The sequence below is a fragment of the Aquarana catesbeiana genome, linkage group LG01 (assembly GCF_042186555.1).
Source record: "Aquarana catesbeiana isolate 2022-GZ linkage group LG01, ASM4218655v1, whole genome shotgun sequence".
Classification (NCBI taxonomy): domain Eukaryota; kingdom Metazoa; phylum Chordata; class Amphibia; order Anura; family Ranidae; genus Aquarana; species Aquarana catesbeiana.
In genome coordinates this window covers 891,133,449-891,148,610 of record NC_133324.1, presented here as the reverse complement: position 1 = coordinate 891,148,610, position 15,162 = coordinate 891,133,449, and the positions used below count along the sequence as shown (strand labels likewise).

General features: G+C 44.9%; 1 protein-coding gene across 4 annotated transcripts in view; it reads left to right on the top strand.

Moving 5' to 3' along the window:
• ZFYVE28 (zinc finger FYVE-type containing 28) overlaps window positions 1-15,162 on the top strand; it is a 331,742-nt gene that overhangs the window by 297,989 nt on the left and 18,591 nt on the right. For all 4 annotated transcript variants that reach the window (XM_073610911.1, XM_073610909.1, XM_073610908.1 and 1 more), the window contains one exon: window positions 1,562-1,666. In XM_073610911.1, the coding sequence (XP_073467012.1) occupies window positions 1,562-1,666 (105 nt within the window). The remainder of the gene's footprint in view (window positions 1-1,561; window positions 1,667-15,162) is intronic.

The window sequence follows — 15,162 nt, the reverse complement described above, 5'->3', positions numbered from 1 at the left end:
TCCTCTGCTGTCTTCAGGTAGCTCTCTTGCCAGCAGAGGTCCGGACTTCTGGGCTTCTGGGCTTCTGGGCTTCTTCTCTTCTCTTCTCCAGATGTTGACACGACGCTCTCTCCGGCTGGACTGCTCTCCGAGGGCTGCGTTGTGACTTATATAGGCGGAGACCCCGCCCCCTTTTGATGTCACAGTCCCTGGGCATGCTGGGACTGTGACGTTTTAGGGGGCGTGGTCACTGGGTGATGTTGACCACGCCCCCTAAAACGTCACAGTCCCAGCATGCCCAGGGACTGTGACATCAAAAGGGGGCGGGGTCTCCGCCTATATAAGTCACAACGCAGCCCTCGGAGAGCAGTCCAGCCGGAGAGAGCGTCGTGTCAACATCTGGAGAAGAGAAGAGAAGAAGCCCAGAAGCCCAGAAGCCCAGAAGTCCGGACCTCTGCTGGCAAGAGAGCTACCTGAAGACAGCAGAGGAGCCGGCCGAAGAACTGGAACACCGGGAGAAGAACCAACCGGACGCCGGGAGAAGATGAAGCGGAGGGACCCCCGAAGCCGGAAGAAGACCCCCCCCCCCCCGGAGCTGTTTAATAAAATATTTTAAAAACCTGTGTAGTGTGTTTTATTACTTACACTTTTTTCCTAGGTAAATGGGTAGGGGTACCATGTACCCCATACTCATTTACATAGGGTGGGGGGCCGGGATCTGGGGGCCCCCTTATTAAAGGGGGCTCCCAGATTCCGATAAGCCCCCGCCCGCAGACCCCGACAACCAACGGCCAGGGTTGTCGGGAAGAGGCCCTTGTCCTCATCAACATGGGGACAAGGTGCTTTGGGGGGGGGCGCAGGGCGCCCCCCTCCCCCAAAGCACCCACCCCCATGTTGAGGGCATGCGGCCTGGTACGGTTCAGGAGGGGGGGGGCGCTCGCTCGTCCCCACCCCCTTTCCTGACCGGCCAGGCTGCGTGCTCGGATCGGGGTCTGGTATGGATTTTAGGGGGGACCCCACGCCGTTTTTTTCGGCGTAGGGGCTTCCCTTTATAATCCATACCAGACCTAAGGGCCTGGTATGCCCCGCGCTCGCCGCAATAGGAAAATTTGTTTTTCCTATTGCAGCGAGCGTGAGATGCAATACCCTGCCCTCGTGTTGTATCTGGTCCGTCGGACCAGCCTACACACGAGCGGGCTTTCCGTCGGACCAGCACACACACGAGCGGACTTTCCGCCCGAAACTGAGTCCGGCGGAAAGATTTAGAACTTTCTTCAAATCTAGGTCCGGCGGGCTTTTGGGAAAAAGTCCGCCGGAAAAGTCCGCCGGTGCCTACACACGGGCGGATTGTCCGGCACACTCTGGTCCGCCGGACCAAGTATGCCGGAAAGTCCGACCGTGTGTACGCGGCATAAGGGAGACTCGAGATGCTTTGGGTGACACGGACAGTTTTCTGGTTTTAGAGGCTGTGAAAAGTGAGGAGCAGCTCCATTTTGAGCATGAAATTTGCATTTTCTTTCCAGTTTGTCTGAGCTCTGGTGTCTTGTTTGGATCTACAAATGATGATTTCTTTCTCTTTCAGTGAGCCAAGGCCTGAGGAGTTCTGCTCTAGAAGATTGTGCTCTCTGTCAGGAAACCATCTCATCCTCAGAGCTGGCTGCCAAGGCCCGTGATGGGGAATTTGAAGGTATGGATGGCTAATATAAAGTGTTAAAAATATAAATATTCAGCCCCATTTTTCTAAAACTGCTATACAGTGGTGTCTCATTTGGACTGCTGGATTTTTACTAAATTACATATAATGCAGCAGCTTAAATAAAACTCCTTTGCAAGTTCTGCAACCAGCTGGCTTGTAAACAAATTCTGCAGCAAGCTAGGAACAAGTAGGGGTCTATTTAGAAAGGACAGGCAATATCGCTACCTGCTCTTATTTTTCTCAGTACTATTGCATTCATTTATTTTGTTATGCAGCACTTTACATGTATTATACATTTATACCAATCCCTACTAGGAGCTTACAATTTAAGCTTACAAGGTTAAGTTCACCTTTTGGAACATGTTACCTGTATTTAGGGTGGAACATGTAACATATTCCAGTAGCTGTAGCCTCTCTTCTTCTGGCGCCCACTGCCACAGGGGCACGTCATTCATTCATTCATTCACAGTTTCCTGTGAATGACGTGACACACAAGTATTGTCAACCTTTGCGGCTGACGGCTTGTAGTTCTGGATGGATTGCGAGGTAGCTGAGGAGCGGCCTCATAGTTTATTAACAAGCAGCTTGTAAACAGCCAACCCATATAAAGGTACGGGCTGAAAGCTGCAGGGTTTGTCTGCAGAGTCTGCCATTGCACTCCTGATACACTGATCATTGGTGCAATGCCTTCCAGGCTCTCTGGGGAAAAAATAAAAACTGCACTTTTTTCCCTGTAAAAATATGCATATTTATTATTTTTTCCCAAAAGGTGAACGTATCCTTTAGGCTGGGTTCACACTATTGCGAATTGGATGTGGATTTTCCGCATCCAATTCGCATGTCAGGAGATTGTGACTGGCTCTCTATGGAGCCGGTTTACACATCCCTGAAGCAGCTCCGGTGCAAATTGCACAGAAGTTCTGTGCATCTTCAGCCAAAAATTCGGGCTGAAATTGGACCTGAAACGGTGAACAGGGACTCCTGCTGCGAGCCGCTCCGTGCTGCGGTGTGAACCCAGCCTTCAGGTCCCTATATCACATTCATTCCTACCTATACCAGGGCCAGTTTAGAAAGAAGCCAATTAACTTATGAGCATGTTTCTTGGAGTGTGGGAGGAAACAGGAGAACCGGACACCGGCACGAACACCATGAGAACATACAAGTAGCATTGTGGTTGGGAGTCATACTGATGACCCCAATGCTGCAAGGCAGAAGTGATAACCACTGCACAAGGCAGCCAGCCTATTAATATAAAGCAGCTGAAACCTGTGGTTTTCTATGGTGATCTCTCTGCCTAATGCAACAGAGAGAACTCCGTGATTGGAGGAATGCCAGACATGTGACATAGAAAGTTAATATGACAGGACCCTCCTCCCAGATTTTTTTATCCTTTTTTACAAACTCTATTTAATAGAGCTTTGCTGGCTTTGGAACCACAAAACTGGTGGAGTGTTAAGCAAATCTGTAACACCTTGTTGTGCTTTATAAATTTTTTTTTTTTTTTAAGCTGTGATATGGCCATTGCTAGGCCATACTGCTGTTTTATAGATAGGCCCCTTTGTAATCTAATCCCATCCTAAAAAGTGAGTGCTTTGCCATGCCCCCTTGCTATCTCTCCATTAGGGAGGTCTGGGCCTTGTCTATAAAGAAAACTGCTAGTGCTCTGAATTTGGAGCTGAAGGTTGCAATTATCCAACAGTGGTTTGAGGGACTACAGGACTATTCCAGAAGATAAGGTCTGCGCAGGCATTGTGGGTATGTACAGTTGGGATTAGCTCAACTTGATTGGGTTCATCAAATGATAGGTTTCATTCATCTAAGGTGTATATAATACAAAGGAGCTTGAATGTTTGTGGACCCAGAAAAAGAAAAATGTAAATTGATATGACCATCAAGGAGCATATGGGCCGGGTCTGCTCGCCCTACAAGTGGGGGTACCTTTCCCCATGTGCGCGCACCAATTACCGGGCCACGGTCGTGTGGACTCAGCATTAAGGTGGAACCCTGACTTAGAGGTGAGCCCTACACCTTGTGCAGCTGTGTAACCACATGCAGATTACTACTGTGAAACTCTTGGTCTAATATCACTGTATACCTTGTCTTCCAGAATGTAGCATTTAGAGGGGAACACCGCTGAGCCTGTGTCCCACACCACCAGGCCAGCTTTCCTATACCACCTCACTCCCAGTGGCAGAATGGGGTCCCACCACATGCTAAGCGCAGACATCATGCGTGTACATAATTAACTCCTTCAGCTCTTCCATGCCTGCAGCTAGGTCCATAGGGTCTCTGTGCTGCGGATTTATTCCGGATTGCTTTTGGGGCACTGATGGTTAGGAAGGGATGTCAGAGCACCGCCCTCCTCACTACCAGATGACCTGTTACCCTTGCCTGGCACCACTCACCACTGTCTGACTGCTATTACATTCCCACCAGTTCATGGTTACCTGTAATAACTACTCCTCCCCGCCAGCTCCTTTGCTGAGTTAACTCCTTGTAATGGCCTTCCATTCCCTTTCTTATCATCCCCTTGAGTGTGTTAAAGCCCCTGTTTTACCGATTACGCCATGTACCTTCACGCACCTCCTTGAGTAACTTTAGACCAGGCACGAAACAGTTAATAGGACTTTACTGAAAATCTTGGCAATACAGTCCAGCAAAATAATGAACATTCTGCAACTTCTGTCCCTAACTCTGTCACAGCAGGTTGCCCAGTACATACTTTCCCAAGGTAAGAGTCCTTAAAGTCCATGATCCATCAGAGTCCTGGTTCTAGGTGGACTCCCTTGAGGGCTTCACAGGGTGCTATGGATTACATCTTTCTTCTGTCTCTGGTCCTGCTTCCCATACAGACCACAGCAAGGAACCCTCAAGCAGAGCCTTCCCCCTTTTTATTGACAACACAGGGTGGAGGGCAGAGCCCAGAATTATCCTGGGAAAAAGGCAGACCTCACTTAACCCCTTCCCTTCTGGGCAGCCTGAAGAATTATCTAACTCACCACAGACCGCTTATAAGCACCTGCATACAAGCAGGCACCTTTGCACTTACATTAATTTGTATTGCACTTACATTCACATGCCGAATTACAAGGTGTGACGTCATTGTGCGCTGAAAGGGACCGCGCCCATCTTGTTAGTTTGAAACAATACTCTGACATGCTGTTTTCTATATTGATGAATATAAGTGCAATACTTTAAATAAATTATTGTTTCTTCTTCTGTGATGTATCTTGTCTTGAGAGAGATCTGGCTTATCTGATGCTGGAATTGGAAAGAGTGGTGCTTACAGAGTGAACCGATTGGTGACTTATATCTGGAGGTCTGATTACCAACTTTGGGTCCAAAACTGGGCTATTTGACCAATCCTTGGGGTGGTCAATCCTTCTGTTAAGAAGCTGTGTGATTGGTTTGACGATGGAGGACTTTCCTGTTTTGTGTCTCAAGCACCAACACCCACAGATTGATAAGGATTTTTCTTGGACTTTTAATTGATTCACTCTTACATGTTTGCACCTTTCCACATCTATTTTGGTGGGGTTGCATGTTTACCAACTTTTGTTATCTGAAAACTGATAGTGCTGCACCTATTACTATTTATTATATGATGTGTTTTGCCCACCAAATGTGCTAGATTCTCTTTTACTCTTTTATGTTTCATGCCTGAGCTCAAGTGTCTGTCTGTAATTTTGAAATAGCATTTGTGTCCTTTAAAATAGGATCGCTTTAAATTCCACTGATCATGAAGTATGGCTTACTTTGAATATGGCACGTACTCATAAAACTCTCCTGCTGACAGGTTGGGTTCATGAGCCTAGCTAAGGGATGCTGGCGGGACCTATTAGCAGGACTAGTTTGTGAAGAAGAAGCATCCTCTAGTACATGGAGGTCTCATTTGTTTCACTGCCTGCTAGAGCAATTTTAGGAATCAAATTCCCTAAAGCACAAGGTGTGTGCAGGCCTGATCTTCGAGATGCCACTGAAACGCATATTTTCTCTTTATTTGTATTCCCCTCATTGTTATCCGCTGTAAGCAGCTGTACTTATTGCCTTGTGTGTTTGAATAATGCTTACCGAACCTCCTGCTGAACAATAGAGCGCTCAGTAATCGTACAAAGCAGCTGGATTTACGGGACGCACGTTGGGGTAATGCAAGGCCATACCATGCGTCACTCCACTGCCAGCATTATCTGTTGGGGTGTTTGGAACTTTTTAAAGGGAGACATGTAACGTACAGCATTGTTACACCAGCCAATTTGTAATTTATGGTTTGAAACAGGGCCATTCCATTCCAATCTGCAGCCAGCTACGCTTTTCTAAAATAACAAGAAAATAAACATTTTTCTTCCTGACAACCAAGGCAGCAGTTCTGTGTACAGAAAAAAAAATCTCATCTCGCCGCAGTGCTCGTGGCTTTTCTCAGATATACGCGCAGAGCTCGCAGTCATTTTACCGACATTTCCCACAATCCCACAATGGTAGCTCCATCTTGAGTAAAGTATTTAAAGTGTAAACTATATTAACGTTGAACTGCAGTCTGCTCACATAATTTGTAATAAAAACATCTTCGCCATTCTGAAGCTTCCCTCCAACCACTTTGCATATTATTTTATATATATTGTTATTCTGTACTTGTCAAATATGCTGCAGAAATCTCCCTCCACTGAGTCTGGCTGAAGCCATTTTAACTGTAAGCAGCAGAAGCTGCTGCCTGTTCACTTCCTGGATTTACACAGACATACAGAGGCACACCTCCAACTCTGCAGCTCTGATTGTCCCTCTTATTACTCACCCCACCCCCCCACCCCCCTTCCTGGCAAACCCTCACGAGAGTGAGAAAGAGAGCTGTCATAAGCCTAGGCTTTTTACCACACATAAAACAGAATATGGGCTGTATAAGGTATTTACTGGCAGAAAATAAACGTTTTACTATCCAAAGTTAAAACAAGAAGGGCAGAAGATTTAATAGATGGAAAGTAGAAAAAATGACTGAAGCTCCGCTTTAACAAATTGTCCTTATTCGCTACCTTTTGGTTTGGTAAATATACCATTGAAAGTGTTTTTATCATATCTGTTTGCCAAGTGCAAAAAAAAACAACTGAGAGGGAGGTGTAGGCCTAACACAGTGTTATGTATCCTTAAAGTGATTATAAGGGTTCATTTTTCTTTGTTTTTTTTTTAAATAACAAACATGTCATGCTTGCCTCCACTGTGCAGCTCGTTTTGCACAGAGTGGCCCCAACTTCTGGGCTCCTCCCCACATCAGATAACCCCCTAGGAGAAGCGCTCTCCCGAGGGGGTAACCTTGCGGGCGCGCTCCCGAGTCAAGCATTCGGCGTCCATAGCCGCAGAATGTATGACTCGGGGGGGCCCGGGCACCTGCGTCATTGGATTTGATTGACAGTAGATGGAGCCAATGGCTGCACTGCTATCAATCTATCCAATCAAGAGCCGAGAACCCCCGGGCAGAGAGACAGCGTGTCCCTGCCGGGTCAAGTTCCAGGTAAGTAAAAGGGGGGGGGCTTGGAGGCTGGTCACTGCCAGGTATATTTTCACCTTAATGCATAGGATGCATTAAGGTGAAAAAACACGAAGGTTTATAACCCCTTTAACCCACTCCCTGTCCTAGGGTAACAATGCTGCTCAGTACAATTGTTACTGTGGGACAGAAGGTGTGTTAATGACAGAAGTACCAAGTTCAAATTAAAGCCCCATTCACACTTGTGCAACTTAAAAATCGTGTGATTTCCATTGCGAGTTTACCAATCAACTTGATGGGACTTTAATGTTACTTGATGCAATGTTGATGCAACTTTGGATAAGTGTGACTTGTGCAGAACTGAAAAATTCTTTAGGTTTTTTTATTTTCTAACCAATTCCAAATTTTCAGCCGTGCTGTGGACGGCTTGACTGACGAAGGATCTACTCCGGGGGACATTTAAAAAAAAAAAACTGTTGTACTGTATTTACTCACTTTTTTGGTGAATGGGTACGCATTCACATGGAGGGTGGGAGCGGGCAGGGATCTAGGGGCCCCCCTGTTGAAGGGGGCTTCCAGACTCCGATAAGCCCCTCGCCTGCAGAACCCCACCACCATCACCCAGGGTTGCGGGGAAGAGACCCTTGCCCCCATCATTTTGGGTCTCTGAGGTCTCGAGGGGGCAGGGTCTCTGGGTGACGTCACTGCATGACCACACCCCATAGTTATATAAGAACTGTCAGACACCAGAGCTGCCAGAACAGTGGGAGCCTTAGTTGGAGGAAGAGCGTTTTTTAAATGTTTTTCTATCCGCGATGGCCTCTGTGATTGATGTTGGAGCTACCATGGGGGACATTATTAATTTTTAATAAAGAATGGTTAGAGGTACTATGTACCTATTTACCATACTCATTCAAATGAGGGGGGGTCGGGATCTGGGGGCCCCCTGTTAAAGGGGGCTTCCAGATTCCAATAAGCTCCCCATCCCTCAGACCCCCACAACCACCGCCCAGGGTTGTGGGGAAATGGCCCTTGAATCCATCAACATTTGGAGAAGGTGTTTAGCGATGGGGGCGGGGCAGAGCACAGCACCTCCCTGTGTTAAGGGCATTTGTCCTGATATGGTTCAGGAGGGGGAACTTGCTCGTTCCCACCCCCCCTTTTGCGAGCTGCATGTGTGGAGAAGGGTCTGGTATGGATTTTGGGGGGGACCCCCACAGGGTTTCTTTTTTTTTTTTTTCAGTTTTTTTTTTTTTTTTATTTGACGGCATTCTTTTTTTTTTACATTCAGCTGTCAGCGGGGTACCCTGCTGACAACTGACGAGTCATCGGTTATTAAGGACGCAGCAACCGGCTTCCCGCCGCTCCTTGCTCCTTAATAACCACCTATTCTTTACACAGAATTAAAATCGGTTGATCAATTTTTGACCGATTCGAATTTCAATCATTCTGACAATTTGGAATTTGTTAGAAAATAAAGAAAGCAAACTTTTCAGTTCAGCACAAATTGCAAGTTGCATCGAAATTGCATCTATAAGTGCAAGTGCGACTTTTGAAGGTTTACATTGAGGTCTATGGACCTCAAGTCGCATGAAAGTCAGACCAAAGTAATGCAGGAACTACTTCTCTGTGACTTGAAGTTGCACAGATTTGAACAGTACTCATAGGGAAAAATGGGGCGCAACCAAAGTCACATTACAAGTCACACAGGTGTGAATAAGGCCTAAGGGAAACGTGTGAAAAAGAACATGAATGCAGTCACCACTGAGGAGATTTGCTCAGATTACAGCTTTTCTTATTACAACAGTGAAGACTGATTATGTGGTTATAGTGAGAGCAGACCCCCCCACTTAGCAGAAGTTATGGCCAAGGTCTCCACAATATGGCATGGTTTACACAATCTCTCCAGAACAGAACCAAGTAAGGAGCTGCAGAAAAATTTCCAATGTATGTAGTTCACTTGGATAGGAATTTTTTTCTTTTCATAGTTGCAATTCAGGGTTCAGCATACTTGAAAGACTTGTTTTATTAAATGATGTTGTCACCTCATCTGGAATATGCAGTTCAGTTTTGGGCACCAGTTCTCGAAAAGGATATCGGGGAACTGGAGAGAGAGCAGAGAAGGGCAACCAAACTGCGAGAGACATGGAGGAGCTCAGCTATGAGGAAAGATTAGAGGAACTGAATTTGTTCTCTCTTGAGAAGAGGAGATTAAGGGGGGATATGATCAATAAGTACAAGTACATAAGTGGTCCATATAGTGAACTTGGTGATGAGTTATTCACTTTAAGTTCATTACAGAGGACAAGGGGGCATGCTTTACGTCTGGAGGAAAAGAGATTTCATCTCCAAATACAGAAAGGCTTCTTCGTAGTAATAGCTGTGAAAATGTGGACTAGACTCCCTCCAGAGGCGGTTCTGTCCAGCTCAGTAGATTGCTTTAACCACTTCAGCCCCGGAAGGTTTTACCCCCTTAATGACTAGGCCATTTTTACGTTATTGTACCTGACAATTGCGCAGTCGTGCGACGCTGTACCCAAATAAAATTGATGTTCTTTTTTTTCCCCACAAATCGAGCTTTCTATTGGTGGTATTTGATCACCTCTGCGGTTTTTATTTTTTGCGCTATAAACAAAAAAAGAATGACAATTTTGGAGAAAAAAAAGATTTTTTACTTTCCGCTATAAAATATATCCAATTAAAAAAAATTTAAAAAATCAAATTTCTTCACCATTTTAGGCCAATATGTATTCTGCTACATATTTTTGGTAAAAAAAATCCCAATAAGCGTATATTGATTGGTTTGCCTCTACAAAATAGGGGATATATTTATGGCATTTTTATTTATTAATTTTTTACTTGTAATGGCGGTGATCAGCGATTTTTAGCGGGACTTCTACTTTGCGGCGGACAGATCGGACACCTAGCTGACACTTTTTTGGGAACCAGTGACATTATTACAGTGATCAGTGCTAAGAATATGCACCAACAATGTACTAATGACACTGTCAGGTAAGGGGTTAACATCAGGGGCAATCAAAGGGTTAACAATGTTCCTTCAGTGTGATTCTAACTGTGTGGGGGAGATGGGCTCACTGCATGGACACTCTGATCCGTGTTCCTGATTAGCATGTTTACATCGGCAGACCACCGTTCTGTCTCTGCGGGGAGCTCCCCCTGTGGCCAATCAGCGCGCGATCCCAGCTCCAGCGGTGGCTATTGACAAAATCACGTACAGGTATGTGATTTTGTGTAAGAGAGCCGCCTTGCCACAGTATATGTATGGCAGGCGGTCGGGAAGTGGTTAAAAAAGGCCTGGACTCTTTTCTAAATGTACATATTATAACTGGATACTAACTTTTATAGGTAAAGTTGATCCAGGGAAATAACCGATTGATTCCTGGGGATCAAGAAGGATTTTCTTTCCCCTGCTGTAGCAAATTGGATCATGCTTTGTTGGGGTTTTTTTTCCCCCTTCCTCTGGATCAACTGTGGGTATAGGATTGTGTATGTGGGATTGTGTATTTTTTTCCCGCTTATATTGGTTGAACTAGATGGACTTCTGTCTTTTTTCAACCAGACTAATGCCCTGTACACACGATAGGATTTTCCGATGAAAAATGTGTGATAGGACCTTGTTGTCGGAAATTCCGATCGTGTGTAGGCTCCATCACACATTTTCCATAGGAATTTCCGACACACAAAGTTTGAGATCTTGCTATAAAATTTTCCGACAACAAAATCCGTTGTCGGAAATTCCGATCGTGTGTACACAAATCCGACGCACAAAGTGCCACGCATGCTCAAAATAAATTAAGAGACGAAAGCTATTGGCTACTGCCCCGTTTATAGTCTCCTGACGTACGTGTTTTACGTCACCGTGTTCAGAATGATCGGATTTTCCGACGACTTTGTGTGACTGTGTGTATGCAAGACAAGTTTGAACCAACATCTGTCGGAAGAAATCCGATGGATTTTGTTGTCAGAATGTCCGATCAATGTCCAACTGTGTGTACGGGGCATTACTATGTAAATATATGTAAGTAATCTTTTTTTTTTTTTCTTGGGCCTCGTTCAAACGGGCGTACTTAAAGCAATACTAAACACTGTATTACCATCCCAAAGTGCAGCGCACCAAGATTGTTAATATGTATGGAAAAACTCTACACATAACATAAACAAGTGTCATTCCCCAATTTCATATATGTTAAAAGTGAAAGTGCACCAAAAATTGTTAAAATATACTAATTTAATCAGAAATTATTATGTATCAGTCCTTATTTACATAAAAAGTCCACAATATCATCATTTAAATAATGCATTTCATTGCATGCGTGCTCCAGATAAAACGTGCAAAAAAATAAAAAAACATTTTTAAGAAAAAAGTGCTCCACCTGTGTTTCCCATCACCTGTCTCTGCTGCCTCTTACCTCAAAGGTGGACCCAAAGGTGGTAAGGTCAACCAAAGCTGTCCCAGACACCTTGGTCAAGTTACTGCAGCAATCCTCAGAGAGCATATAAGAAAATCTCTCTCCACTCTGCACCTCAGAAACCGTTCTACTCAGCATGGAAGAGCTAAAAAAAAACTCCATAGTAGTGCAGTATGAACCCATAAAAATATTTTATTAGCTAGAAGATTAAAAGTTACTCACAAGAAAAGTGCACTAGATATGGTCGCCTTTTTAAATTACATATATATTGCCCCCTTAAACATGGACATCTAGGAGAGGATATGTAAAGATGGCCCATGTCCAACTTCCAGGCGTGATGATGTCACGTGGCTCTGCCCCCTAACTAAACACACACTGTTTAATTTACATTGTCCTGTCTATTTCTGTATGTGGATGATGGCACTGTAATTATTTTATTTAAAATAAAAACACCTATGTACCTTTTTCCTAATCCATATACAGCTGTCACATGATCAAGCTCTTTCCCAGTCTACCTGCAGGGAAACATAAGCAGGGGGAGCTTCAAGTCCTCTGCTGCTGGTCACATGGTCAAAATAAAAAAAATCAGCCTTTGGAACACAGAGTAAAAATAAATAAATAATTTCAATAAACTGTTTTCATTTGTCATACAAATATATATTTTAATCTTAATTATTATTTTTGGCAATAACATGGTGTGGGTGGATTTCTGCCAGTCACAGCCTGTCACACCTCTCCAGCCTGTCTCTTAGAAAAAGAGGGAGGTGAAGCCTCCATGAATCTACATGTAATGTCCCACCCCCATTGTGTTTAGCTGGTTAGTGGGCATGGAGGAAGGGATAGAGAATGGGCTGTCATTTACCACTGTGTATATGCCCACATGTATAGTCACATGGGCTGCTCAGAAGTGATAGGGGGGAAATGCGCAGCATAGAAACTCGCAGAAAACTGAGCATGTGCAGAACTGCCAACACTGCTCTGCAAAATCCCTAGTTGAATTGGGGCATGAACAGAAGGGGGAGATGGAGAGCAGCAGGATCAATCCGTTTTTTTCTTTCTCGAACATCACGGGACACAGAGCCTCAGTAATTACTGATGGGTTATATAGGTATCACTGGTGATTGGACACTGGCACACCCTATCAGGAAGTTCAACCCCCTATATAATCCCTCCCCCTTGCAGGGATACCTCAGTTTTTACGCCAGTGTCATATCTACCTTGATGAATGCAAGGAAGCCAGCTTCCAGGATGATTTATCATAGAGTCTGGAAAGCTTATATAACCTGGTGTGAATCCAGAGGTTGGCATCCCAGGAAATATGTCATAGGTAGAATCCTTGATTTTCTACAGATGGGATTAGAGATGAAGCTGGCCTTGAGTACCATCAAGGGCCAGGTCTCTGCTTTATCAGTATTATTTCAGCGGCCACTTGCTTCGCATTCTTTGGTCCGAAACTTTATGCAGGGGGTGATGCGTCTTAATCCTCCGGTTAAAGCGCCCCTAAACCCCTGGGACTTGAACTTGGTCCTGGCTGTGTTACAGAAACAGCCTTTTGAACCAATAAGTCAGATTCCTTTGGTCTTGTTGACAAGGAAATTAATTTTTCTGGTGGCCATCTCTTCTGCTAGAAGAGTATCAGAATTAGCAGCTCTTTCCTGTAAGGAGCCTTATTTGATTATACACAAGGATAGAGTGGTACTACGCCCTCATCCTAGTTTTTTACCGAAGGTGGTTTCTGATTTTCATTTAAACCAAGACATTGTTCTACCTTCCTTTTTTCCAGATCCCTGTTCTCCGGAAGAGAGATCTCTACATTCGTTGGATGTAGTAAGAGCAGTTAAGGCCTATCTAGGGGCAACTGCTCAGATCCGCAGGACGGATGTTTTGTTTGTGCTGCCAGAGGGTCCCAATAGAGGACAGGCAGCGTCAAAAGCTACCATTTCTAAATGGATTCGACAGTTGATCATTCAAGCTTACGGTTTGAAACAGAAGATTCCTCCGTTTCAGATCAGGGCACATTCCACAAGGGCTATTGGTGCTTCTTGGGCAGTGCATCACCGGGCCTCTATGGCTCAAATCTGCAAGGCCGCAACCTGGTCTTCAGTTCATACATTCACCAGATTCTATCAGGTGGATGTGAGAAGGCATGAGGATATCGCCTTTGGGCGTAGTGTGCTGCAGGCAGCGGTACAGGGTCCTCAGGTCTGATTGCACCCTACTTGGTCGTGGTTCCCCCCCCTCAGGTAGCATTGCTCTGGGACATCCCATCAGTAATTACTGAGGCTCTGTGTCCCGTGATGTTCGAGAAAGAAAATAGGATTTTTTAAAACAGCTTACCTGTAAAATCCTTTTCTTTCGAAGGACATCACGGGACACAGAGGTCCCGCCCCTCTTCTAATACACTATATTGCTTGGTTACAAAACTGAGGTATCCCTGCAAGGGGGAGGGATTATATAGGGGGTTGAACTTCCTAATAGGGTGTGCCAGTGTCCAATCACCAGTGATACCTATATAACCCATCAGTAATTACTGAGGCTCTGTGTCCCGTGATGTCCTTCGAAAGAAAAGGATTTTACAGGTAAGCTGTTTTAAAAAATCCTATTTTTGCAGAATACTAAAAATGAATCTCAGTGACTGGGTGAGTATGAACAGCTTGGAAAACCCCATTTTTTGTTAGTTTTTTTTATTATGTGGGTTTAGTGACAGCGGAGTTCCACCCATTTAAAAGTCAGCAGCTACAAAAAAGTGTAGCTGCTGACTTTTAATAATCAGACAATCACCTGTCCCACGGTCCAGCAATGTGGGTGCAGGAAGCCTCGCTCCTCTCCCCCTCCTCTCCGCGGCACTGGCATTCTAACTGTGGACGCCCGGCTGTGGCCTCACAGCTGGGCACGCAATGCACATGCGAGAGGCGCGCTGTGAATGGCCCGGCAATCTTCTGGGATCTTCTGCGAACTAACACTGTCTGTGTTCAGAAACACACACTTGCACCCACGTGGATATAAAATTGGGAGCAACGACTGTGTCCATACAGGCGCTGTGTCCATACAGGCGCTGTGTCCATACAGGCGCTGTGTCCATACAGGCGCTATGTCCCAATTGACATGAATGAGACTGCCTGCATGTGGAAGCATGGAACACCTGCGTCCCGTGAGGACAAACACACCCCTTCCCAGTGGTGTATGCCTAATGCTGGCCATACACTATACAAAAAATCGGCCAAAATTCAGTCATTTGGCCAGTTAATGTTTTTCGGCCAGTTAATGGGTACAAAATTGAAAATCGCTGGGACGTTTTTGAGCTAGAAAAACGAAGGACAAATTGAAAGCTTAATGTGTTTCCCGTCCAAACTGTCTGCACTGGGTATATGTAAAAAAACAAACAAAAAATTGATTCATTTATGTCCACTGAGCGATTTATCGGTCATTACATGATGGCACTATCGTTTGCTCTCACGGCCAAATGTTCGTTTTTCGAAAATGGGTTCAGCCGATTTTTCGTATAGTGTATGGCCAGCATTAGTATGCCCATGCGAACCGTGTGACCAGAGAAAAAAAAAACTCATTAGCAGCTCACACAT